The sequence below is a fragment of the Salvelinus fontinalis genome, chromosome 18 (genome assembly GCF_029448725.1).
Source record: "Salvelinus fontinalis isolate EN_2023a chromosome 18, ASM2944872v1, whole genome shotgun sequence".
In the NCBI taxonomy this organism is placed as follows: domain Eukaryota; kingdom Metazoa; phylum Chordata; class Actinopteri; order Salmoniformes; family Salmonidae; genus Salvelinus; species Salvelinus fontinalis.
The window spans coordinates 59,921,089-59,948,557 of NC_074682.1; the positions used below are offsets into that span (position 1 = coordinate 59,921,089).

The window sequence follows — 27,469 nt, forward strand, 5'->3', positions numbered from 1 at the left end:
AAAATTCTCAAATTTGGACTCATCCGACCAAAGGACATATTTCCACCGGTCTAATGTCCATTGCTCGTGTTTCTTGGCCCAAGCAAGGCAAGTCTCTTCTTATCGGTGTCCTTTAGTAGTGGTTTCTTTGAATCAATTCGACCACAAAGGCCTGATTCACACAGTCTTCTCTGAACAGTTGATGTTGAGATGTGTCTGTTACTTGAACTCTGTGATTAATTTATTTGGGCTGCAATCTGAGATGTAGTTAACTCTAATGAACTTATCCTCTGCAGCAGAGGTAACTCTGGGTCTTCCTTTCCTGTGGCAGTCCTCATGAGAGACAGTTTCATCATAGCACTTGATGGTTTTTGTGACAGCACTTGAAGAAGGCTGAAGGCTGAGCTGTTGTTGATGAACAACATTCTTACATATGTAACAGTATAACTTTAAACCGTCCCCTCGCCCCGACACGGGCGCGAACCAGGGACCTTCTGCACACATCAACAACAGTCACCCACGAAGCGTCGTTACCCATCGCTCCACAAAAGAGCAAGGGGCAACACTACTAATAGGTTTCAGAGCAAGTGACGTAACTGATTGAAACGCTACTAGCACGTACCCGCTAACTAGCTAGCCATTTCACATCCTTTACACTCACCCCCCTTTCAACCTCCTCCTTTTCCGCAGCAACCAGCGATCCGGGTCAACAGCATCAATGTAACAGTATAACTTTAGTACGTCCCCTTGCCCCAACCTCGGGCGCGAACCAGGGACCCTCTGCACACATCAACAACTGACACCCACAAAGCGTCGTTACCCATCGCTCCACAAAAGCCGCGGCCCTTGCAGAGCAAGGGGCAACACTACTAATAGGTTTCAGAGCAAGTGACGTAACTGATTGAAACGCTACTAGCGCGTACCCGCTAACTAGCTAGCCATTTGACATCCGTTACACTCACCCCCCTTTCAACCTCCTTTTCCGCAGCAACCAGTGATCCGGGTCAACAGCATCAATGTAACAGTATTACTTTAAACCGTCCCCTCGCCCCGACCCGGGCGTGAACCAGGGACCCTCTGCACACATCAACAACTGACACCCACGAAGCGTCGTTACCCATCGCTCCACAAAAGCCGCGGCCCTTGCAGAGCAAGGGGCAACACTACTAATAGGTTTCAGAGCAAGTGACGTAACTGATTGAAACGCTACTAGCGCGTACCCGCTAACTAGCTAGCCATTTCACATCCGTTACACATAGTTATTCCTCTTATCCAGGTGGTGTAGGGCAGTGTAATGGAGATTGCTTCATTCGTGGATCTGTTGGGGCGGTATGCAAATGTAGTGGGTCTAGGATGTCGGGTAAAGTGGCTTCCAAAGCACTTCAGGATGACAGTGTAATCAGATGAAAAGAATTGAGCTCGTTCAATCTCATCCAAACCCTGGCCTTCCTAAAGCTGTTGCTTGAAACCTGAAACAAACCCCCAAAACTTTTCCTCAAAGCTTTTCCCCCAACCCTTGAGTCAATATCACTAAGCTTTTCTCACCCCATGTCAAGGCCTAGCCCCAAAACAACTATAGCTCCACCCCATATCAAGGCCCAGCCCCAAAAACAGCTGTAGCTCCACCCCATATCAAGGCCCAGCCCCCCAAACAGTTGTAGCTCCACCCCATGTCAAGGCCCATCCCCAAAACAACTAAGTCCAATGTGATTGGTCCATGAATTTCATGTCAGCATGAGAAAAGAGTTTTATTTTGTGCTTTACGTGAACAAGCAAAAACATTGAGTTTGACAATGCATTAACATGTACAAGGATAACAAAAGTGTCACAAATATTATTATTTTTTTGTCTCTAAGTGTAACTTAATGACATGGCATCAGCTAAAACAAAACAAAGCAAACTTGAAACAATGCAGGCATTGGCTGTTGTGTCTCATTGCATCGATACTCTATCGTCATGCATCGATACTAACAGGTTATATCACATATAACAGGGTATAGCAGCACTTGAAGAAAAAGTACTAAGTTAATAATAATAATATTACAAAAACGTACGTCATTGTAGCTCCATTGTTTTAAATAACATTTATTTGATCGTAAAACACAATGACAAATGTTTTCTTCAATATGTTCCTAATGTACAAGGTGTAATATGTTGTCTGTGGTTAATAATAAGACCGTGTACCAACCTTCAACAAGACAAATCAAACTAACAACAACAACTAGTAGTTTGAGTTTGCGTCTTCCTTTACTTCCTGTGTTTTCAGGCGGGAACAGTCTCAGACACTTCCAACCACAGTCCTTCAGCTGACTCAGAGGTAACACAAACTCAAATTAAGTATAAAATCATGTTTTGGCAAAATCATGTAAGTAAGTTAGTAACACATTGGCAATTAAACAAAGAATATAACATTTTAAATTAAGGTCCTTATAAATCACTAAATAAATGCAATGTCACAATATTGTATCCCAGTATTTTACACAGTCTTCCTTCGCCTTATAATCAAATTCAAGCATGAAACAGCAGCCAGCTGGTTGATGGGCTCATTCCCTGAGGACTAGATTAGAAAAATATTACAAGATAATTTACAGATTATTAGATTTTTTACAGATAAACGCTCACTGTAGGCTGGTTTCCTGGACACAGATTAAACCTAAAACCTAGTACCTTACTGAAACCCTGACTGAAACCTGAAACCTAGTCCCTGACTGAAACCCTGACTGAAACCTAGTCCCTCCTGACTGAAACCCTGACTGAAACCTGCTCCCTGACTGAAACCTAGTCCCTGACTGAAACCCTGACTGAAACCTAGTCCCTCCTGACTGAAACCCTGACTGAAACCTAGTCCCTGACTGAAACCTAGTACCTCCTGACTGAAACATGCTCCCTGACTGAAACCTAGTCCCTGACTGAAACCTAGTCCCTGACTGAAACCTAGTACCTCCTGACTGAAACCCTGACTGAAACCTAGTACCTCCTGACTGAAACCCTGACTGAAACCTAGTCCCTGACTGAAACCCTGACTGAAACCCTGACTGAAACCTAGTACCTGACTGAAACCCTGACTGAAACCTAGTCCCTCCTGACTGAAACCCAGACTGAAACCTAGTCCCTGACTGAAACCTAGTCCCTGACTGAAACCTAGTCCCTGACTGAAACCTAGTCCCTGACTGAAACCTAGTACCTCCTGACTGAAACCCTGACTGAAACTTAGTCCCCGACTGAAACCTGCTCCCTGACTGAAACCTAGTACCTCCTGACTGAAACCCTGACTGAAACCTAGTCCCCGACTGAAACCTAGTCCCCGACTGAAACCTAGTCCCTGACTGAAACCTAGTCCCTGACTGAAACCTAGTCCCTGACTGAAACCCTGACAAACCCTGACTGAAACCTAGTCCCTGACTGAAACCTGCTCCCTGACTGAAACCTAGTCCCTGACTGAAACCTAGTCCCTGACTGAAACCCTGACTGAAACCTAGTCCCTGACTGAAACCCTGACAAACCCTGACTGAAACCTAGTCCCTGACTGAAACCTGCTCCCTGACTGAAACATAGTCCCTGACTGAAACCCTGGCTGAAACCTAGTACCTCCTGACTGAAACCCTGACTGAAACCTAGTCCCTGACTGAAACCTAGTCCCTGACTGAAACCCCCTGACTGAAACCTGAAACCCTGACTGAAACCTGAAACCCTGACTGAAACCTGAAACCCCCTGACTGAAACCTAGTACCTGACTGAAACCTGAAACCCTGACTGAGACCCTGACTGAAACCTGAAACCCTGACTGAAACCTGAAACCCCCTGACTGGAACCTGAAACCCTGACTGAAACCTGAAACCCCCTGACTGAAACCTAGTCCCTGACTGAAACCTGAAACCCCGACTGAAACCTAGTCCCTGACTGAAACCTGAAACCCTGACTGAAATCTTGTCCAGAATGAAACCTGAACCCTAGTCCCTGACTGAAACCTCGTCCCTGACTGAAACACATGTTCAATGGAGATCAAACCCCCATTGAAAGTGCTTCTTTGTCTAGGACTAGGTTTAACCTTGTCCGGGAAACGGGCACTATAAAAGTCTGAGCTCCAGGTAGTCAGTCTCAGGAGAGTTTCTTGGTGTTGTTAGAGCCAGAGCCAGTGTTGTGTTGGTTATTGATAAAGTCCATGATGAGCTGAGCTGTCTTGCGAGGTCGCTCCATCACCACAGAGTGACCACAGTTGTCCAGCAGGTCCACCTGACAGCCAGAGACGGCTTCCTTCAGCATAGATGATCCAGACACATCCACCACCTGATAGAGGAAGAGAGGAGAGGAGGGAGGGAGTACAATTAAGAGGAACACTCTTGGACCCTTTTCTATCTAGAACCTAAACGGGTTCTTTGGCTGTCCCTATAGGAGAACACTTTGAAGAACCCTTTTTGGTTCCAGGTAGAACCTTTTTGTGTTCCATGTAGAACTTTAAAGGTAGCCTAGTGGTTAGAGCGTTGGGCCAGTAACCAGCAGGTAGCCTAGTGGTTAGAGCGTTGGGCCAGTAACCAGCAGGTAGCCTAGTGGTTAGAGCATTGGGCCAGTAACCAGCAGGTAGCCTAGTGGTTAGAGCGTTGGGCCAGTAACCAGCAGGTAGCCTAGTGGTTAGAGCGTTGGGCCAGTAACCAGCAGGTAGCCTAGTGGTTAGAGCGCTGGGCCAGTAACCAGCAGGTAGCCTAGTGGTTAGAGCGTTGGGCCAGTAACCAGCAGGTAGCCTAGTGGTTAGAGCGTTGGGCCAGTAACCAGCAGGTAGCCTAGTGGTTAGAGCGTTGGGCCAGTAACCAGCAGGTAGCCTAGTGGTTAGAGCGTTGGGCCAGTAACCAGCAGGTAGCCTAGTGGTTAGAGCGTTGGGCCAGTAACCAGCAGGTAGCCTAGTGGTTAGAGCGTTGGGCCAGTAACCAGCAGGTAGCCTAGTGGTTAGAGCGTTGGGCCAGTAACCGAAAAGTTCCTGGATCGAATCCCCGAGCTGACAAGGTAAAAATCTGTCGTTCTGCCCCTGAACAAGGCAGTTAACCCACTGTTCCCCGGTAGGCCATCATTGAAAATAAGAATTTGTTCTTAACTGGCTTGTCTTGTTAAATAAAGGTTAGATATATATTTTTTTAAAGGCTTCTACTTGGAACCAAAAATGGTTCTCCTATGGGGACAGCCAAATAACCCCTTTTCTATTCTGTTTTATTATTTTAATCATTACAATTATAAAGACAAACAGAAAATAACCTAAAATAGTCACATTATATACAAAACAAAATCACTTTTTTCTAAGAGTGTACAAGAGTTTATCAGTAGTGTACAAGAGTTTACAAGTAGTGTACAAGAGTTTACAAGTAGTGTACAAGAGTTTACAAGTAGTGTACAAGAGTTTACAAGTAGTGTACAAGAGTTTACAAGTAGTGTACAAGAGTTTACAAGAGTTTACAAGAGTGTACAAGTAGTGTACAAGTAGTGTACAAGAGTTTACAAGTAGTGTACAAGAGTTTACAAGTAGTGTACAAGTAGTGTACAAGAGTTTACAAGTAGTGTACAAGAGTTTACAAGTAGTGTACAAGAGTTTACAAGAGTTTACAAGTAGTGTACAAGTAGTGTACAAGAGTTTACAAGTAGTGTACAAGAGTTTACAAGTAGTGTATGCACATCCAGTTACTTGCAACTTGCATTACTTGTAATAAAAGAAAGGTACACTGTTGATTGCGTCCACATTGTGCAATGTTACGACCCAACGGTCTTGGAATGCTTACCTGGTCATGCTTCCCCCAGATGACCTGTGTTGGGACTGAGATCAGATGCATGTTCTCATGTAAAGAGTGTCTGGACTTCTCTCCTACGATCTCCATGAACACTGGGGAAAGATAGGAGAATACCTATTCACTGAGGAAAGATAGAAGAATACCTATTCACTGAGGAAAGATAGGAGAATACCTATTCACTGAGGAAAGATAGGAGAATACCTATTCACTGAGGAAAGATAGGAGAAAACCTATTCACTGAGGAAAGATAGGAGAAAACCTATTCACTGAGGAAAGATAGAAGAATACCTATTCACTGAGGAAAGATAGAAGAATACCTATTCACTGAGGAAAGATAGAATAATACCTATTCACTGAGGAAAGATAGAATAATACCTATTCACTGAGGAAAGATAGAAGAGTACCTATTCACTGAGGAAAGATAGAAGAGTACCTATTCACTGAGGAAAGATAGAAGAATACCTATTCACTGAGGAAAGATAGGAGAATACCTATTCACTGAGGAAAGATAGAATACCTATTCACTGAGGAAAGATAGAATACCTATTCACTTACACATACATATACAATATGCACCACAAAACATTCCACCAGGTGTGATTGACAAGTCTGACAGGATCATTAAATTATTCAATGAATGTTTTTGAAGCAGACATTCAAACCAAGTCCCTCACACTCTCTATAGAAGTCGTTGTTGGGAACTCGAACATCCACCAATCCCTGAAGAATCTGTCAAAAGAAGAATACCGGTTACTGGAAGAAACCAAGCAGTAGATTGTCGTTCCAAAAAAATGCCAACAAGTTGAAGAGAAGATTTTGACTAGTTCTAGTAGTAGTCGTCCGGATTTGTTGTTGTTGTTGTTATTGACTAAATCCTGAAGATGTTGACCAGCCGCCAACAACAACAAAACTAAGACCTGGATTCAATCCGATCAGCAGTAGATCCGCGTGATAGCGCGAATGACATTAAAAGGTTATTTTCGATTGAGCCTGAACGTATGCACCGTTTACCATGAATGTGGTCATTTCGCGAACACGGAAAACAATGCTTTGAAAAGGTCCAATTGCCCGACAAAGTGCGATCAGATTGAATCACGGCCTAAGTAATCCAGACTGAACTGTATCCATGACTACCTGTTGAGGGATCTTGAAGCGTACGAAAGAGCAGAGTTTGAGCATATCCTCCATCTCCTCTGGGGTAGAGGGGATCAGAGGAATGCCCTGGGGATCCAGGCTACCACTCAGTTCCTGGTCCTTCTCCAGTTCCCTCAGACGCTCCACAAACGGACTCTCGTTAGGAAGACCTGAAAAAAGACCACAAATAGAAGATCTAAACTGAACAAAAATATAAACGCAACATCAAATCAGATTGTATTTGTCTCATGAGCCGAATACAACAGGTGTAATAGACCTTACAGTGAAATGCTTACTTACAGGCCCTTAACCAACAATGCAGTATTAGGAAAAATAAGTGTTAAAGAATTTACTAAAATAAACTGAAGTAAAAAAAAAGATATATATAGAAAATAGAAAAATAACAAATAATTAAAGAGCAGCAGTAAAATAACAATAGCGAGGATATATTCAGGGGGTACCGGTACAGAGTCAATGTGTAGGAGCACCGGTTAGTTGAGGTAATTGAGGTAATATGTACATAAAGGTAGAGGTAAAGTGACTATGCATGGCTAACAAACAGCGAGTGGCAGCATAGAAGGGGACCGCAATGCAAATAGTCTGGGTAGCCATTTGATTAGCTGTTCAGGAGTCTTATGGCTTGGGGGTAGAAGCTGTTAAGAAGCCTTTTGGACCTAGACTTGGCGCTCCGGTACCGCTTGCCGTGCGGTAGCAGAGAGAACTGTCTATGACTGGGGTGGCTGGAGTCTTAGCAATTTTTAGGGCCTTCCTCTTACACCGTCTGGTATAGAGGTCCTGGATGGCAGGAAGCTTGGCCCCAGTGATGTACTGGGCCATTCGCACTACCCTCTGTAGTGACATGCGGTCGGAGGCCGAGCAGTTGCCGTACCAGGCGGTGATGCAACCAGTCAGGATGCTCTCTGTTGCAGCTGTAGAACCTTTTGAAGGATCTGAGGACCCATGCCAAATCTTTTCAGTCTCCTGAGGAGGAATAGGCTTTGTCGTGAACCTCTTCACGACCGTCTTGGTGTGTTTGGACCATTCTAGTTTGTTGGTGATGTGGAAACCAAGGAACTTGAAGCTCTCAACCTGCTCCACTGCAGCCCTGTTGATGAGAATTGGGGCGTGCTCGGTCCTCCTTTTCCTGAAGTCCACAATCATCTCCTTTGTCTTGATCACGTTGAGGGAGAGGTTGTTGTCCTGGTACCACACCCTCACCACCTGGGGGCAGCCCATCAGGAAGTCCAGGATCCAGTTTTACATTTACATTTAAGTCATTTAGCAGACGCTCTTATCCAGAGCGACTTACAAATTGGTGCATTCACCTTAGAGGGAGGTGTTTAGACCCAGGATCCTTAGCTTAGAGATGAGCTTTGAGGGCACTATGTTAGGGGGAGGGATGAGCTCTACAGCAGAGTACAAAAGCCGAAGAACATGCTCACATCCAGGTACTTATCACAGATGCTGGAGTTATAGACAAAACTCATGGAAAACAGAAAGGAAGAAGCCGCACACTGCTGCTCATGCTCCCAGGTGATATTTAATAACGTTTCTACCCGTTAGGTCTTTATCAGGCATCCATATCCCAGGTGATATTTATTAACGTTTCTACCCGTTAGGTCTTTATCAGGCATCCATATCCCAGGTGATATTTGTTAACGTTTCTACCCGTTAGGTCTTTATCAGGCATCCATTTCCCAGGTGGGGGGTGGAAGGTCCTATATAGAGGGGCAGTACTCAGTGACATCACTTCCTGAAACGGGTAGGTACATTTAAAAAAAATGTCTAACATAGTTTCACAATATTAACATTCAATGTACGAAAATATATGATCATACACAGGGAATGTGATCAATATTTACTCTACTCTGAGTCTCACAACTCAATCGCTGGTTTTCTGCCCCTCCCAAAAGATAGAATTTGTAGATAATTGTCCCTCTTTCTGGGACTCACCCACAAACAGGACCAAGCCTGGCGTGTTGAGGAGTGACAGACTCCATCCTAGCTGTAGGGGTGCTCTCATCTTATCTACCAACATAGACAGGGCTCTAACTCCCCTAGCTCCACAATGAGAGAGGGTGCAGGCCAGGCAGCAGGCTGTTAGCCAGCCTGCCAGATTAGTGGAGTCTGCCACTAGCACAGTCAGTGTAGTCAGCTCAGCTATCCCCATTGAGACCGTGTCTGTGCCTCGACCTAGGTTGGGCAAAACTAAACATGGCGGTGTTCGCTTTAACAATCTCACTGGAATAAAGACCTCCTCCATTCCTGTCATTATTGAAAGAGATCGTGATACCTCACATCTCAAAATAGGGCTACTTAATGTTAGATCCCTCACTTCCAAGGCAGTTATAGTCAATGAACTAATCACTGATCATAATCTTGATGTGATTGGCCTGACAAACATGGCTTAAGCCTGATGAATTTACTGTGTTAAATGAGGCCTCGCCTCCTGGTTACACTAGTGACCATATCCCCTGTGCATCCCGCAAAGGAGGATGTGTTGCTAACATTTACGATAGCAAATTTTAATTTACCCGTTTTGGTCTTTTGTGCTTCTAGTCATGAGATCTATGCAGCCTACTCAATCACTTTTAATAGCTACTGTTTACAGGCCTCCTGAAGTTGGTCTTTTCTAGGCCGTATACAGCGTTCCTCACTCAGTTCCTCTCGGGACTTGTAGTCATGGCAGATACTATTCTAATTTTTGGTGACTTTAATATTCACATGGAAAAGTCCACAGACCCACTCCAAAAGGCTTTCGGCCCCATCATAAACTGAGTGGGTTTTGTCCAACATGTCTCCGGACGTACTCACTGCCACAGTCATATTCTGGACTTAGTTTTGTCCCGTGGAATAAATATTGTGGATCTTAATGTTTTTCCCTTATAATCCTGGACTATCGGACCACCATTTTATTACGTTGGCAACAAATAATCTGCTCAGACCCCAACCAAGGATCATCAAAAGTTGTGCTATAAATTCTCAGACAACCCAAAGATTCCTAGATGCCCTTCCAGACTCCCTCCACCTACCTAATGACGTCAGAGTACAACAATCGGTTAACCATCTAACTGAGGAACTCAATTTAACCTTGCGTAATACCCTAGATGCAGTCGCACCCCTAAAAAACAAAAAACATTTGTCATAATAAACTAGCTCCCTGGTTTACAGAAAATACCCGAGCTCTGAAGCAAGCTTCCAGAAAATTGCAACGGAAATGGCGCCACACCAAACTGGAAGTCTTCCGACTAGCTTGGAAAGACAGTACCGTACAACATCGAAGAGCCCTCACTACTGCTCGATCATCCGATTTTTCCAACTTAATTGAGGAGAATAAGAACAACCCAAAATGTATTTTTGATACTGTTGCAAAGCTAACTAAAAAGCAGCATTCCCCAAGAGAGGATGGCTTTCACTTCAGCAGTGATAAATTCATGAACTTCTTCGACGAAAAGATCATGATCATTAGAAACCAAATTACAGACTCCTCTTTAAATCTGCGTATTTCTCCAAAACTCAGTTGTCTGTACAGAACTTCCATGACCTCGGATCAATGGAGACACTCAAGTTTTTTACTCCTGTTTCTCTTCACCCATTCATGGAAATATTCATGGCCTCTAAACCTTCAAGCTGCATACTGGACCCTATTCCAACTAAACTACTGAAAGAGCTGCTTCCTGTGCTTGGCCCTCCTATGATAAACATTATAAACGTCTCTCTATCCTCCGGATGTGTACCAAACTCACTAAAAGTGGCAGTAATAAAGCCTCTATTGAAAAAGCCAAACCATGACCCAGAAAATATTAAAAAATATATTTTAAAAATCGGCCTATATCGAATCTTCCATTCCTCTCAAAATGTTTTGAAAAAGCTGTTGCGCAGCAACTCACTGCCTTTCTGAAGACAAACAATGTATACGAAATGCTTCAGTCTGGTTTTAGACCCCATCATAGCACTGAGACTGCACTTGTGAAGGTGGTAAATGACCTTTTAACGGCGTCAGACCGAGACTCTGCATCTGTCCTCGTGCTCCTAGACCTTAGTGCTGCTTTTCACACCATCGATCACTACATTCTTTTGGAGAGATCGGAAATACAAATTGGTTTACATGGACAAGTTCTGGCCTGGTTTAGATCTTATCTGTCAGAAAGATATCCTTTTGTCTCTGTGGATGGATTATCCTCTGACAAATCAATTGTACGTTTCGGTGTTCCTCAAGGTTCCGTTTTAGGACCACTATTGTTTTCACTATATATTTTACCTCTTGGTGATGTCATTCAGTAACATAATGTTAACTTTCACTGCTATGCGGATGACACACTGCTGTATATTTCAATTAAACATGGTCAAGCCCAAAAATTGCCCTCCCTGAAAGCCTGTGTTTCAGACATAATGAAGTGGATGGCGGCAAATACTTTTACTTTTAAACTCAGACAAAACAGAGATGCTTGTTCTTAGTCCCAAGAAACAAAGAGATCTTCTGTTGGATCTGACAATTAATCTTGATGGTTGTGCAATCGTCTCAAATAAAACTGTGAAGGACCTCGGCGTTACTCTGGACCCTGATCTCTCTTTTGACGAACATATCAAGACCACTAAGTAACATTGCAAAAATCTGAAACTTTCTGTCCAAAAATGATGCAGAAAAATGTATCCATGCTTTTGTCACTTCTAGGTTAGACTACTGCAATGCTCTACTTTCCGACTACCCGGATAAAGCACTAAATAAACTTCAGTTAGTGCTAAACACGGCTGCTAGAATCTTAACTAGAACCCAAAATGTTGATCATATTACTCCAGTGTTAGCCTCCCTACACTGGCTTCCTGTTAAGGCAAAGGCTGATTTCAAGGTTTTACTGCTAACCTACAAAGCATTACATGGGCTTGCTCCTACCTATCTCTCCGATTTGGTCCTGTCGTACATACCTACACGTACGCTATGGTCACAAGACGCAGGACTCCTTACAGTCCCTAGAATTTCTAAGCAAACAGCTGGATGCAGGGCTTTCTCCTATAGAGCTCCATTTTTATGGAATGGTCTGCCTATCAATGTGAGAGAAGGCAGACTTTATTGAAGACTCATCTGTTCAGTAGGTTCTATAATTGAGTGTAGTCTGGCCCAGGAGTGTGAAGGTGAACGGAAAGGCTCTGGAGCAACGAACCGCCCTTGCTGTTTCTCTGACCCTATTAGAGGGGCTGAGTCACTGGCTTACTGGTGCTCTTCCATGCCATCCCTAGGAGGGGTGCGTCACTTGAGTGAGTTGAGTCACTGATGTGATCTTCCTGTCCAGGATGGCGCCCCCCTTGGGTTTGTGCCGTGGGGGAGATCTTCATGTGCTATACTCAGCCTTGCAAACCCACAGTTTCATCCGCTGTCCAGGTGGCTGGTCTCAGACAATCCAGCAGGTGAAAAAGGCGGATGTGGAGGTCCTGGGTTGGTGTGGTTACACGTGGTCTGCGGTTGTGAAGCCAGTTAGACGCTCTGCCAAATTCTCTAAAACGAAGTTGGAGGTGGCTTATGGTAGAGAAATTAGAAATTAGAAAATTAACATTATCTGGCAACAGCTCTGGTGGACATCTCTGCAGTCAGCATGCCAATTGCATGCTCCCTCAAAATTTGAGACATCTGTGGCATTGTGTTGTGTGACAAAACAGCACATTTACAGTGGCCTTTTATTGTCCCCAACACAAGGTGCATCTATGTAATGATCATGCTGTTTAATCAGCTTCTTGATATGCCACACCTGTCAGGTAAATGCTCACTAACAGGAATGAAAACACATTTGTTCACAACATTTGAGAGAAATCCTATTTTTGTGCGTATGGAACATTTCTGTGATCTTTTATTTTCAGCTCATGAAACATGTTGCGTTTATATTTTTTTATTCAGTGTAAATAAACATCTAAGAAAATGATCCCGAAGGCCTATTGGCATAAGTTCTATAATTCATATTTGGTGCAAGAATTATAACATTACGAATATTTCAACCAGCCCCACAAACCCACCCTTGTTGGAAAGACTTAACACAATTAATCATAGAATAGGATATACATATATATTTTTTAAAACGTGTTGTTATATGATTGCCAACTCGGCACTTGGTGTCACCTTGCGAGAAAGTATGTCACTATGTACATTTTATGCAGCAACAGCCATTTTGAAAAGTTACTTTTGAACGTAGACATTTGTACCTGCCGGACAGATGAGGGTGACACTGCAAAGATCGTTGGGGTAACGGGCAGCGTATACTCCGGCAACGTTTCCTCCCATGGATGTGCCCACTAGGTGGAAGGGCCTCTTGGTCAGACGGACACTCTCCACGAACTGGACAGACACATGTTGTAATCCAGCATAAAAACATAACAATAGCAGTTCACAGTAGTTATCCAGCCGCTAATGAAGAAATCATTGTTTAAATACAACAGTCAGTATCTGAGAGCTCTATGCCATTTCCTTATATACAGTATATATATATTTGGGGTGACAGGGTAGCCTTAGTGGTTAGAGCGTTGGACTAGTAACCGAAAGGTTGCAAGATCGAATCCCCGAGTTGACAAGGTAAAAATCTGTCGTTCTGCCCCTGAACACGGCAGTTAAACCCACTGTTCCTAGGCCGTCATTGAAAATAAGATTTTGTTCTTAACTGACTTGCCAAGTTAAATAAAGGTAAAATAAAAAATAGAAAATATATACACACAGTATAAGATAACATGATCCCCTTTTCCCCAATTTTTTTATTTATTTTTAAAAAATCTTTATTTATCAGTATATTTGAATTCAACCATATGATTTATTTTTTTCCGGGGGATAATATTGAAAATGTAACCAAGCTTTTATAGATTTTTTGTCTATTAAGAAATAATGCAAAAACGAAGTAAAGTGACAAGACTTTATTTGTATAAATGTAAATATTTAGTTAAATAAAAGTGTGTTGGTCTTTTCTAAGATTTTACATGAGATCCAACTCATATTTACATATAGTTTGAATCCATGAGGCTTTCAGCGATCGATTCAAAGCTTCAATGCTCTTTATGTTCAGCCCTCCATTGTCATGCGTATTACAGATGAATTTCCATTTGACCTTTTCTGGTAAACTGAAAGATCTAAAGATGAAAAGCTTCAAACTGCAGAAATGGGGATGGAAGTGACAAGAAGAGACAGACGAACTGTGAGACAATGAAAGAGACAATGAACGTGTTAATCAACATCACTAACAAAGACAAAGCTTTATCTTTCACTGCAATAGTATTTTGTCAATTTTAGTTAGTTTTAACAAAAAATTCTCCATTCTTTCTGGAATGTACAGTGCATTCGTAAAGTATTTAGACCCCTTGACTTTTTCCACATTTTGTTACGTTACAGCCTGCATTCTAAAATTTATTAAATCATTTCCCCCCCTCATCAATCTACATAAAATACCTCACAATGAAAAAGCAAAAACAGGTTTTTAGAAATTCTTGCAAATGTATAAAATAAATTTAAAAAAGGAAATATCACATTTACATTCAGACCCTTTACTCAGTACTTTGTTGAAGCACCTTTGGCAGCGATTTCAGCCTTGAATCTTCTTGGATATGACGCTACAAGCTTGGCACACCTGTATTTGGGGAGTTTCTCCCATTCTTTTCTGCAGATCCTCTCAAGCTCTGTCAGGTTGGATGGGGAGCATCGCTGCACAGCTATTATCAGGTCTCTCCAGAGATGTTAGATTGGGTTCAAGTCCGGGCCCTGGATGGGCCACTCAAGGACATTCAGAGACTTGTCGCGAAGCCACTCCTGCGTTCTCTTGGCTGTGTGGTTAGGGTCGTTGTCCTGTTGGAAGGTGAACCTTCGCCCTAGTCTAAGGTCCTAAGCGCTCTGGAGCAGGTTTTCATCAAGGATCTCTCCGGACTTTGCTCCATTCATCTTTCCTCGATTCTGACTAGCTTCCCAGTCCCTGCCGCTGAATAACATCCCCACAGCATGATGCTACCACCACCATGCTTCACCTTAGGGATGGTGCCAGATTTCCTCCAGACGTGATGAATGGAATAGAGGCCAGAGAGTTCAATCTTGGCTTCATCAGACCAGAGAATCTTGTTTCTCATGGTCTGAGTCCTTTGGCAAACTCCAAGGGGGCTGTCATGTGACTTTTACTGAGGAGTGGCTTCCGTCTGGCCACTCTACCATAAATGCCTGATTGGTGGAGTGCTGCAGAGATGGTTTGGTACCCTTCCCCAGATCTGACCTCATGGCTTGGTATTTGCTCTGACATGCACTGTCAACTGTGGGACCTTATAAAGACAAATGTGTGCCTTGCCAAATCATGTCCAATCAATTGAATTTACCACAGGTGGACTCCAATCAAGTTGTAGAAACATCTCAAGGACGATCAATGGAAACAGGATGCACCTGAGCTCAATTTCAAGTCTCCTAGCAAAAGGGTCTGAATACTTATGTAAATAAGTTTTTTTTTAAAAGACCTGTTTTCACTTTGTCATTATGTGTTATTGTGTGTATATTGATGTGGGAAAAATATAATTGAATAAATAGAATAAGTGTGTAATGTAACAAAATGTGGGAAAGTTAAGGGGTCTGAATACTTTCCGAATGCACTGTAGATGCCAATCATGTCCACTGGGCCATTGCTCCACTTAATTGGTACTCAACAGGGCAAAAGATAGTTGGACTTTCTTAGGGAACCCACTCTCAAAATGGGGCATTTCTCATCATTTTCGCCAGGCATAAATGGGACCCATGTTGTCCAAAAAGTTATACTTTTGATTTATCTGTCAATACATTTCCCCCCCCCAAGAGTCTTCATGATCATCCAGGTGCTTTTTGGCAAACTTGAGTCAACCTTTTGGACGAGATGGGTCTCATTATGTCTGGTGAAAACCAAACACTGCATTCCACAGTAAGAACCTCATACCAACGCTCAAGCATGGATGTGGTAGAGTGATGGTTTGGGAATGCTCTGCTGCCTCAGGGCCTGGACGACTTGTCTTAATAGAAGGAACCATGAATTCTGCTGTGTATCAGAGAATTCTACAGGACAATGTCAGACCATCCGTCTGTAAGCTGAATCGCAGCTGGGTCATGCAGCGAGACAACGATCCAAAACACATAATCAAGTCTACATGAAAATGGTTAAAAAAAAATCAAGTTTTAGACCTAATCCTAGGCCTAGTCAAAGTCCAGACCTAATCCAATTTGAGATGTTGTGGCAGGGCCTGAACCGAGCAGTTCATGCTTGAAAACCCACAAATGGCCCCGTTTCTGCATGGAAGAGTGGGCCAAAATTCCTCCACAGCGATGTGAGAGACTGATCATCAACTACAGGAAGTGTTTGGTTGGAGTCATTGCAGCTAAAGGTGGCACAACCAGTTAGTGAGTATAAGGGGGGCAATTACTTTTTCACACTTGGGAATTGGTGCTTTTATATCTTCGTTAAATGAAGTAAAACAAATTTTTTGTTATTTGTAAACTCAGGTTTCCTTTATCTAATATTAGGTTTTGGTTGAAGATCTGATTGGCCAAAAAAATGGCGCCGAAGACCATGCCTGACGTTTTACATTATTTTACCAATTGTGCTGTTTTTTTTGCGTTTTGTGTAACTTATTTTTTTACTTATTGTGTACATAATGTTGCTGCTACCGTCTCTTATGACAGAAAAAAAAACTTCTGGACATCAAAAAAGCAATTACTCAACACGGACTGGAAGAAAATGTTTCCTTTAACGAGTCCAACGAGAAGGATATCCTACTTTCACTGGAACGGGCCCAGATCCACGCCTTCTGCGTGAAGAAAAGACGCCGGAAAAGGGGACGCAGATCGGGGATTCTTCTGAGAAGCCGGAGGCGAGCGAGTAAACTCCCAATGCCTTCCACTCTCCTTGCTAACGTGCAATTCGTTAGAAAATACAATTGATGACCTATTAAGAGTATCCTAAAATCTGTAACATCTTATGTTTCACCGAGACGTGGTTGAACGAAGAAACGGACAATATAGAGCTGGAGGGATTTTCAATGTACCGGCAGAACAGAGACACTACCTCTGGTAAGACGAGGGGTGGGCGTGTGTGTCTTTTTGTCAATAACAGCTGGTGCGGGATGTCTAATATTAAAGAAGTCTCGAGGTATTGCTCGCCTGAGGTAGAGTACCTTATTATAAGCTGTCGACCACACCATCTGCCAAGAGAGTTCTCATCTGTATTATTCGTAGCTGTCTATTTACCACCACAAAGCGAATCTGGCACTAAGACCGCTCTCAACCAACTCTATAAGGCCATAAGCAAAGAAGAAAATGCTCACCCAGAAGCGGCGCTCCTAGTGGCCGGGGACTTTAATGCAGGCAAACTTAAATCAGTTTTACCAAATTTTTACCAGCATGTCACATGTGCTTTACTCCACGAACAGAGATGCATACAAAGCTCTCCCCGCCCTCCTTACAAGCAAAAACTAAGGCAGGAAGTACCAGTGACTCGCTCAATACGGAAGTGGTCAGATGCTACACTACAGGACTGTTTTGCAGACTGGAATATGTTCCGGGATTCATCCAATTGCATTGAGGAATACACCACCTCAGTCATCGGCTTCATCAACAATTGCATCGATGATGTCGTCCCCATAGTGACTGTACGTTCATATCCCAACCAGAAATCATGGATTACAGGCAACATCCGCATCGAGCTAAAGGCTAGAGCCGCCGCTTTCAGGGAGTGGGAGACTAATCCGGACACTTATAAGAAATCCCGCTATGCCCTCAGATGAACCATCAAACAAGCAAAGCATCAATATAGGATTAAGATTGAATCCTACTACACCGGCTCTGATGCTCGTCGGATGTGGCAGGGCTTTAAAACTATTATGGACTACAAAGGGAAACCCAGACGCAAGCTGCCCAGTGACGTGAGCCTACCAGACGAGCTAAATACCTTTTAGGCTCGCTTTGAGGCACTGAAGCATGCACAAGAGCACAAGCTGTTCTGGATGACTGTGTGATAGCGCTCTTTGGTAGCCGATGTGAACAAAACCTTTAACCTTTACTGCTCCAGCGTTCCGCCAGCGGAACTCCTCCCACATTCCACTGAAAAGGCAGAGCGCGAAATTCAAAATATATTTTTTAGAAATATTTAACTTTCACACATTAACAAGTCCAATACAGCAAATGAAAGGTACACATCTTGTGAATCCAGCCAACATGTCCGATTTTTAAAATGTTTTACAGCGAAAACAGCACGTATATTTATGTTAGCTCACCACCAAATACAAAAAAGGACAGACATTTTTCACAGCACAGGTAGCATGCACAAAGCCAACCTAACTAACCAAGAACCAACCAAACTAACCAACAAACAACTTCATCAGATGACAGTCTTATAACATGTTACACAATAAATCTATGTTTTGTTCGAAAAATGTGCATATTTGAGGTATAAATCAGTTTTACATTGCAGCTACCATCACAGCTACCGTCAAAAATAGCACCGAAGCAGCCAGAGTAATTATAGAGACCAACGTGGAATACCTAAATACTCATCATAAAACATTTCTGAAAAATGCATCGTGTACAGCAAATGAAAGACAAGCATCTTGTGAATCCAGCCAATATTTCAGATTTTTTAAGTGTTTTACAGCGAAAACACAATATAGCATTATATTAGCTTACTACAATAGACTACCACACTACCGCATTCATTCATCAAGGCACGTTAGCGATAGCAATAGGCACGTTAGCGTTAGCGAATAAACCAGCAAAATATATTAATTTTCACTAACCTTCATAAACCTTCCTCAGATGACAGTCCTATAACATCAGGTTATACATACACTTATGTTTTGTTCGAAAATGTGCATATTTAGAGCTGAAATCAGTGGTTATCCATTATGCTAACGTAGCTTATTTTTCCCAGAATGTGCGGATATTTCTATTAGACTCTCACCTATTCTGACCAAATAGCTATTCATAAACATTACAAAAAAATACATGTTGTATAGGAAATGATAGATACACTAGTTCTTAATGCAATCGCAGTGTTAGAATTCTAAAAATATCTTCATTACGACATAAGGCTTATGTTATAGCGAGAGAGTGGCCAAAACCTGGGCGCAAAACTACTAGTACACAGTTTGACAGATATATGAAATAGCATCACAAAATGGGTCCTACTTTTGGTGATCTTCCATCAGAATGTTGGACAAGGGGTCCTTTGTCCAGAACAGTCGTTGTTTGGATTTAGAACATCGTTTTTCCCTCTTGAATTAGCAAGCACACTGGCCAAGTGGCGCGAAGCTCTCCATTCTGAACAAAGGGCACACAACGCAACACGCCTAACGTCCCGAATAAATTTCAAAAATCTAATAAAACTATATTGAAAAAACATACTTTACGATGATATTGTCACATGTATCAAATAAAATCAAAGCCGGAGATAGTAGTCGCCTATAACGACAGCTTTTCAAAAGGCAATCCCACTGTCCTCCTCGCGCCTTCCTGAAAACATGAAATCGGTGACACGTCATTCCAAGAGGACGTATTCCATCTCAGACCAAGATAAACACCTCATTTCTTCTCTAACTGCATCTTGACATCCAGGGGAAGGTGTATGACGTGCATGTATACTAATAGGTATCATGCCCATTTATAGGCAGGACTTAGAAGAGAGCCTCGATTTCAGACTTTCCACTTCCTGGTCAGGAAGTTTGTGCCAAAGGAGTTCTGTTTCACTCACAGATATAATTCAAACGGTTTTAGAAACTAGAGAGTGTTTTCTATCCAATAGTAATAATAATATGCATATTGTAAGAGCAAGAATTGAGTACGAGACCGTTTAAATTGGGCACGTTTTTCCCCCAAAGTGACAACAGCGCCCTCTGTCCTCATCTTAAACAGGTCAACATTCACAAAGCCGCTGGGCCAGACAGATTACCAGGACGTGTACTCAAAGCATGCGCGGACCAACTGTCAAGTGTCTTCACTGACATTTTCAACCTCTCCCTGACCGAGTCTGTAATACCCACATGTTTTAAGCAGACCACCATAGTCCCCTGTGCCCAAGGAAGCGAAGGTAACCTGCCTAAATGATTACCGCCCCGTAGCACTCAAGTCGGTAGCCATGGTTCTTTGAAAGGCTGGTCATGGCTCACATCAACAGCATCATCCCGGACACCCTAGACCCACTCCAATTCGCATACCGGCCCAACAGATCAACAGATGACAATTTCAATCACACTCCACACTGCCCTTTCTCACCTGGACAAAAGGAACACCTATGTGAGAATGCTGTTCATCGATTACAGCTCAGTGTTCAACACCATAGTGCCCATGAAGCTCATCACTAAGCTAAGGACTCTGGGACTAAGCACCTCCCTCTGCAACTGGATCCTGGACTTCCTGACGGGCTGCCCCCAGGTGGTAAGGGTAGGCAACAACACATCTGCCACGCTGATCCTTAACACAGGGTCCTCTCAGGGGTGTGTACTTAGTCCCCTCCTGTATTCTGGGCCCCCAGATCCTCAAAAGGTTCTACAGCTGCACCATCGACAGCACCCTGACCGGTTGCATCACCGCCTGGTATGGCACCTGCTCGGCATCTGACCGTAAGGCGCTACAGAGGGTACCCGCAAAACACCAGTCTCAACGTCAATAGTGAAGAGGCGACTCCGGGATGCTGATCTTCTAGGCAGAGTTCCTCTGCCCTGTGTCTGTGTTCTTTTGCCCATCTTAATCTTTTATTTATATTGGCCAGTCTGAGATATGGCTTTTTCTTTGCAACTCTGCCTAGAAAGCCAGCATCCCGGAGTCGCCTCTTCACTGTTGACGTTGAGACTGGTGTTTTGCGGGTACTATTTAAGGAAGCTGCCAGTTGAGGACTTGTGAGGCGTCTGTTTCTCAAACTAGACACTCTAATGTACTTGTCCTCTTGCTCAGTTGTGCATTGGGGCCTCCCACTCCTCTTTCTATTCTGGTTAGAACCAGTTTGCCCTGTTCTGTGAAGGGAGTAGTACACAGCGTTGTACGAAATCTTCAGTTTCTTGGCAATTTCTCACATTTCTCAGAACAAGAATATACGGGCGAGTTTCAGAAGAAAGGTCTTTGTTCTGGCCATTTCGAGTCTGTAATCAAACCCACAAATACTGATGATCCAGATACTCATTTAGTCTAAAGGCCAGTTTTATTGCTTCTTTAAATCAGGACAACAGTTTTCAGCTGTGCTAACATAATGGCAAAAGGGTTTTCGAATGATCAATTAGCCTTTTAAAATGATAAACTTGGATTAGCTAACACAACGTGCCATTGGAACACAGGTTGCTGATAATGGGCCTCCTGTATGCCAATGTAGATATTCAATTTTTATTTTATTTTATCTGCCGTTTCCAGTACCAATAGTCATTTACAACATTAACAATGTCTACACTGTATTTCTGATCAATTTGATGTTATTTTAATGGCCAATTTTTTTTTGCTTTTCTTTCAAAAACAAGGACATTTCTAAGTGACCCCAAGCTTTTGAACGGTCGTGTATGTGGTTGTCTCACCTAGCTATCTGTCACGTTCTGACCTTAGTTCCTTTGTTATGTCTTTATTTTAGTTTGGTCAGGGCGTGAGTTGGGGTGGGCATTCTATGTAGTTTTTCTATGTTTTGTTCTGTTGTTAGATTTCTATGTGTTGGGCCTAGTATGGTTCTCAATCAGAGGCAGGTGTCAGTCGTTGTCTCTGATTGGGAGCCATATTCAGGTAGCCTGTTTTTCATTGTGTGTTGTGGGTGATTGAAGATTAATGTTTTTATTTTATTTTTTAATTTAACCAGGTAGGCTAGTTGAGAACAAGTTCTAATTTACAACTGCGACCTGGCCAAGATAAAGCAAAGCAGTGCGACACAAATAACAACACAGAGTTACACATGGAATAAACAAGCGTACAGTCAATAACACAATAGAGAAAAAGAACGTCTATTTACAGTGTGTGCAAATGGCGTGAGGAGGTAAGGCAATAAATAGGCCATACGAGCAGAGTAATTACAATTTAGCAAATTAACACTGGAGTGATTGATGTGCAGATGATGATGTGCAAGTAGAAATACTGGTGTGCAAAAGAGCAGAAAAGTCAATGAAAACAATATGGGGATGAGGTAGGTAGATTGGATGGGCTATTCACAGATGGACTGTGTACAGCTGCAGAGATCGGTAAGCTGCTCAGATAGCTTTTGTTTAAAGTTAGTGAGGGAGATATGAGTCTCCAGCTTCAGGGATTTTTGCAGTTCGTTCCAGTCATTGGCAGCAGAGAACTGGAAGGAAAGGCGGCCAAAGTAGGTGTTGGCTTTGGGGGTGACCAGTGAGATATACCTGCTGGAGCGCGTGATATGGGTAGGTGTTGTTATCGTGACCAGTGAGCTGAGATAAGGCGGAGCTTTACCTAGCATAGACTTATAGATGACCTTGAGCCAGTGGGTAATATGTAGCGAGGGCCAGCCAACGAGAGCGTACAGGTCGCAGTGGTGGGTAGTATATGGGGCTTTGGTGACAAAACGGATGGCACTGTGATAGACTGCATCCAGTTTGCTGAGTAGAGTGTTGGAGGCTATTTTGTAAATGACATCGCTGAAGTCGAGGATTGGTAGGATAGTCAGTTTTACGAGGGTATGTTTGGCGGCGTTAGTGAAGGAGGCTTTGTTGCGAAATAGGAAGACGATTCTAGATTTAATTTTGGATTGGAGATGTTTAATATGAGTCTGGACTGAGAGTTTACAGTCTAACCAGACACCTAGGTATTTATAGTTGTCCACATATTCTAAGTCGGAACCGTCCAGAGTAGTGATGCTGGACGGGTGGGCAGGTGCGGGCAGCGATCGGTTGAAGAGCATGCATTTAGTTTTACTAGCGTTTAAGAGCAGTTGGAGGCCATGGAAGGAGAGTTGTATGGCATTGAAGCTCGTCTGGAGGTTTGTTAACACAGTGTCCAAAGAAGGGCCAGAAGTATACAGAATGGTGTCGTCTGCGTAGAGGTAGATCAGAGAATCACCAGCAGCAAGAGCGACATCATTGATGTATACAGAGAAGAGAGTCGCCCCGAGAATTGAACCCTGTGGCACCCCCATAGAGACTGCCAGAGGTCCGGACAACAGGCCCTCCGATTTGACACACTGAACTCTGTCTGAGAAGTACTTGGTGAACCAGGCGAGGCAGTCATTTGAGAAATCAAGGCTGTTGAGTCTGCCGATAAGAATACGGTTATTGACAGAGTCGAAAGCCTTGGCCAGGTCGTACCTTAGCCTTGGCCCGGTACTTACTATGATTGAGATATGTGGTTGTCTCACCTAGCTAAAGAGTTTCTGCTAAATTACTAAACTGTAAATGTAAAATGTGATCTTGTTACAGTAACAGTATACAGTGTTTACAGTGGTGAAACGTGACGGAGAGCTTACAGAAGGAAAATTAATGTAATCAATCAATCAATCAATCAATCAATCAATCAGTACCTGTCGTATCCTCTTGACCTGTCCCTCTATGGAATAGTCTCTGGCATCGGTGCGGCTGGTGCCCTCGTGTCCGGGCATGTCAACGCACAGCAGGTGCTGGTGCTTGGGCAGGAACTACAGGTAAAGACATTACAGCACAGTTAACACCCCAACCACACTGTCTATCTACTACAGATAGACTCCATACAGCACAGTTAACACCCCAACCACACTGTCTATCTACTACAGATAGACTCCATACAGCACAGTTAACACCCCAACCACACTGTCTATCTACTATGATGTGGTCTGATGTACTATGGTACTGTTTACTATGGTACTGTATGGTCTGATGTACTATGATACTGTATGGTCTGATGTACTATGGTACTGTTACCTATGGTACTGTATGGTACTGTTTACTATGGTACTGTATGGTCTGATGTACTATGGTACTGTATGGTCTGATGTACTATGTTACTGTATGGTCTGATGTACTATGGTACTGTTTACTATGGTACTGTATGGTCTGATGTACTATGGTACTGTTTACTATGGTACTGTGTGGTCTGATGTACTATGGTACTGTGTGGTCTGATGTACTATGGTACTGTGTACTATGGTACTGTATGGTCTGATGTACTATGGTACTGTGTACTATGGTACTGTATGGTCTGATGTACTATGGTACTGTTTACTATGTTACTGTATGGTCTGATTTACTATGGTACTGTTTACTATGGTACTGTATGGTCTGATGTACTATGATACTGTATGGTCTGATGTACTATGGTACTGTTTACTATGTTACTGTATGGTCTGATGTACTATGGTACTGTTTACTATGGTACTGTATGGTCTGATGTACTATGATACTGTATGGTCTGATGTACTATGGTACTGTTTACTATGGTACTGTATGGTCTGATTTACTATGGTACTGTATGGTCTGATGTACTATGGTACTGTTTACTATGGTACTGTATGGTCTGATGTACTATGGTACTGTTTACTATGATACTGTATGGTCTGATGTACTATGGTACTGTTTACTATGTTACTGTATGGTCTGATGTACTATGTTACTGTATGGTCTGATGTACTATGGTACTGTGTACTATGTTACTGTATGGTCTGATGTACTATGGTACTGTATGGTCTGATGTACTATGATCACTGTATGGTCTGATGTACTATGGTACTGTGTACTATGGTACTGTATGGTCTGATGTACTATGGTACTGTGTACTATGGTACTGTATGGTCTGATGTACTATGGTACTGTTTACTATGTTACTGTATGGTCTGATTTACTATGGTACTGTTTACTATGGTACTGTATGGTCTGATGTACTATGATACTGTATGGTCTGATGTACTATGGTACTGTTTACTATGTTACTGTATGGTCTGATGTACTATGGTACTGTTTACTATGGTACTGTATGGTCTGATGTACTATGATACTGTATGGTCTGATGTACTATGGTACTGTTTACTATGGTACTGTATGGTCTGATTTACTATGGTACTGTATGGTCTGATGTACTATGGTACTGTTTACTATGGTACTGTATGGTCTGATGTACTATGGTACTGTTTACTATGATACTGTATGGTCTGATGTACTATGGTACTGTTTACTATGTTACTGTATGGTCTGATGTACTATGTTACTGTATGGTCTGATGTACTATGGTACTGTGTACTATGTTACTGTATGGTCTGATGTACTATGGTACTGTATGGTCTGATGTACTATGATCACTGTATGGTCTGATGTACTATGGTACTGTATGGTCTGATTTCAGGTAGACATTATATGTGATATTTAGCAGACACTCAAAGCGACTTAAAGTGAGTGTATTTTTAGTAAATGTGATTCCTGCAAAATGTTTGTATGGCTGTCCTATGGCTGCCCTATGGCTGCCCTATGGCTGTCCATACTGTACCTTAGCCACAGGCAGCCACATGTCCTTGTTAGCAGAAAAGCCGTGGAGCATGAGAATAGAGGGGCGGCCTGGACCAGGCTTCCCTCTGTAGGAGTAACAGAACCGGTAGCCTCTGTTCTCAGAGTAGACAACCTGCAGGCCCAGCCGCCGACGCCAGTACCTGAGACGGGGCCGGGGGGAGACAGTCATGGGTCAGTTATACTAGTTAGGAGAAAGATAGAACATAGAGTCAGTTAATGACAAATAGAACGACAGTAACAGTAAAAACAAATAGAACGACAGTAACAGTAAAAGCAAATAGATCGACAGTAACAGTAAAAACAAATAGAACGACAGTAACAGTAAAAACAAATAGAACGACAGTAACAGTAAAAACAAATAGATCGACAGTAACAGTAAAAGCAAATAGATCGACAGTAACAGTAAAAGCAAATAGATCGACAGTAACAGTAAAAACAAATAGAACGACAGTAACAGTAAAAACAAATAGAACGACAGTAACAGTGTAACCTACCAGGACAGATTTCAGCAGTTGACAAAGAAGAAAGAATGGCTGCTTTCTGTCTGTTGTCCAACAAAAGACATTCTCTATATTGAAAGACTTGGCTGCGCCAGCTAAACTTGACTGATCTGAAGAAATTGCTACAAGTGTTAAGAGATTTTTTTTATAGGCAGAGAGATGTACGTTTTTGTAACCGTAAGCAGCTTGTTGGTGAAATGGTTTATGAGTACATTGCTGCCAATGGAAGAACAGCAAGGGGCGTGAGGAAAGCGACCGCTACGCAACGATGGCGAGGAGAGAGACTCCAGCTCAACGGAGTGTTACCGAAGCAATGGGAGAGTATATTCGCGGCGGGAAGAAGAAGAAGGGCTCTGCTGATAAGCATGAGTCAGCAGGTCAGTGAGAGGTCTACGCCCCAGACATCACACTCAAAGAGTGGACAAGAAGTGATTTTGATTGACAAAGGAGAAGAAGAGTGCCTAGGAGCTGTGTCTTGGCTGTGGACAGCAGCAGAGGACAAAACTGAATTAGGGCCTCTTCAATGTGAAAGCAGACTGAGTATGTGAAACCCTTGTGTAATGGTCCAGGGTAATGGAGTGAAACCAGCATGTAATGGTCCAGGGTAATGGCGTGAAACCATCATGGAACGATCCAGGGGAATGGCGTGAAACCATCATGGAACGGTCCAGGGTAATGGAGTGAAACCATCATGTAACGGTGCAGGGTAATGGAGTGAAACCATCATGGAACGGTCCAGGGTAATGGCGTGAAACCATCATGTAACGGTCCAGGGTAATGGAGTGAAACCATCGCGTAATGGTCCAGGGTAATGGAGTGAAACCGTCATGTAACGGTCCAGGGTAATGGAGTGAAACCATCGCGTAATGGTCCAGGGTAATGGAGTGAAACCGTCATGTAACGGTCCAGGGTAATGGAGTGAAACCGTCATGTAACGTCCAGGGTAATGGAGTGAAACCATCACGTAATGGTCCAGGGTAATGGAGTAAAACCATCATGTAACGGTCCAGGGTAATGGAGTGAAACCAGCACGTAATGGTCCAGGGTAATGGAGTAAAACCATCATGTAATGGTCCAGGGTAATGGAGTGAAACCATAAGATTAAATCTGATCATATGTGATCTACTCAAAGCTACTCTGACTTTGAAAGGCTTTGCAGATTAAACATTGGCAATAGATAGTCCCCAGCCCCCACCCCCCCAAACCCTGCTACTTCTTTCTTTCTCTCTCTCCTTACAGAGGAGGACACCACAGAAAGACAGTTGAGTTTGACCGCTGCCCACTAAGCTACTGCAATATGAAAATAGCTCTGGTGACTCTGCTTCCCCCGGGATAGACTGACTTAAGGAAAATGTGTGTGTGTGTGTGTGTGTGCGTGTGTGTGTGTGTGTGTGTGTGTGTATGTGTGTGTGTGCGTGGTTTATGTGTGAACAATGTTCATCTAAGATCGTACTATTGACCTTGGATGAGTGATTCAACACAACACTCCCAGCCAGAGCCAAGTCCCCAAAGCAGCCTTAGTGACAGGATCATGACAGACAGGACAGCTAGTGAGGCCTCTCTGTTCTATCTAGTCAGTCCACAGGTCAGGTTGCAGAAGGTGAACAGATGCCCTAACTTAATTTGACCCATTTTTACAAAACAGGAAAATAATCCTGCAGCAATAGGAAATGT

At 43.0% G+C, this 27,469-nt stretch overlaps 1 protein-coding gene across 12 annotated transcripts in view; it reads right to left on the reverse strand.

Annotated features, from left to right (window-relative positions):
* Positions 1–1,701: 1,701 nt before the first annotated feature.
* The window catches only part of abhd6a (abhydrolase domain containing 6, acylglycerol lipase a), a 37,433-nt gene continuing 11,665 nt past the window's right edge, over positions 1,702–27,469 (reverse strand). For 3 of the 12 annotated variants that reach the window (XM_055869961.1, XM_055869959.1, XM_055869958.1), the window contains exons 3-9: positions 25,276–25,435; positions 23,345–23,458; positions 13,077–13,209; positions 6,885–7,054; positions 6,425–6,479; positions 5,742–5,842; positions 1,702–4,266 (exon numbers count right to left, since the gene is read on the reverse strand). In XM_055869961.1, the coding sequence (XP_055725936.1) occupies positions 4,078–4,266; positions 5,742–5,842; positions 6,425–6,479; positions 6,885–7,054; positions 13,077–13,209; positions 23,345–23,458; positions 25,276–25,435 (922 nt within the window). In that variant the 3' untranslated portion in view covers positions 1,702–4,077. The remainder of the gene's footprint in view (positions 4,267–5,741; positions 5,843–6,424; positions 6,480–6,884; positions 7,055–13,076; positions 13,210–23,344; positions 23,459–25,275; positions 25,436–27,469) is intronic. The other 9 variants (XR_008753487.1, XR_008753485.1, XR_008753484.1 and 6 more) reach the window with 9 other exon arrangements.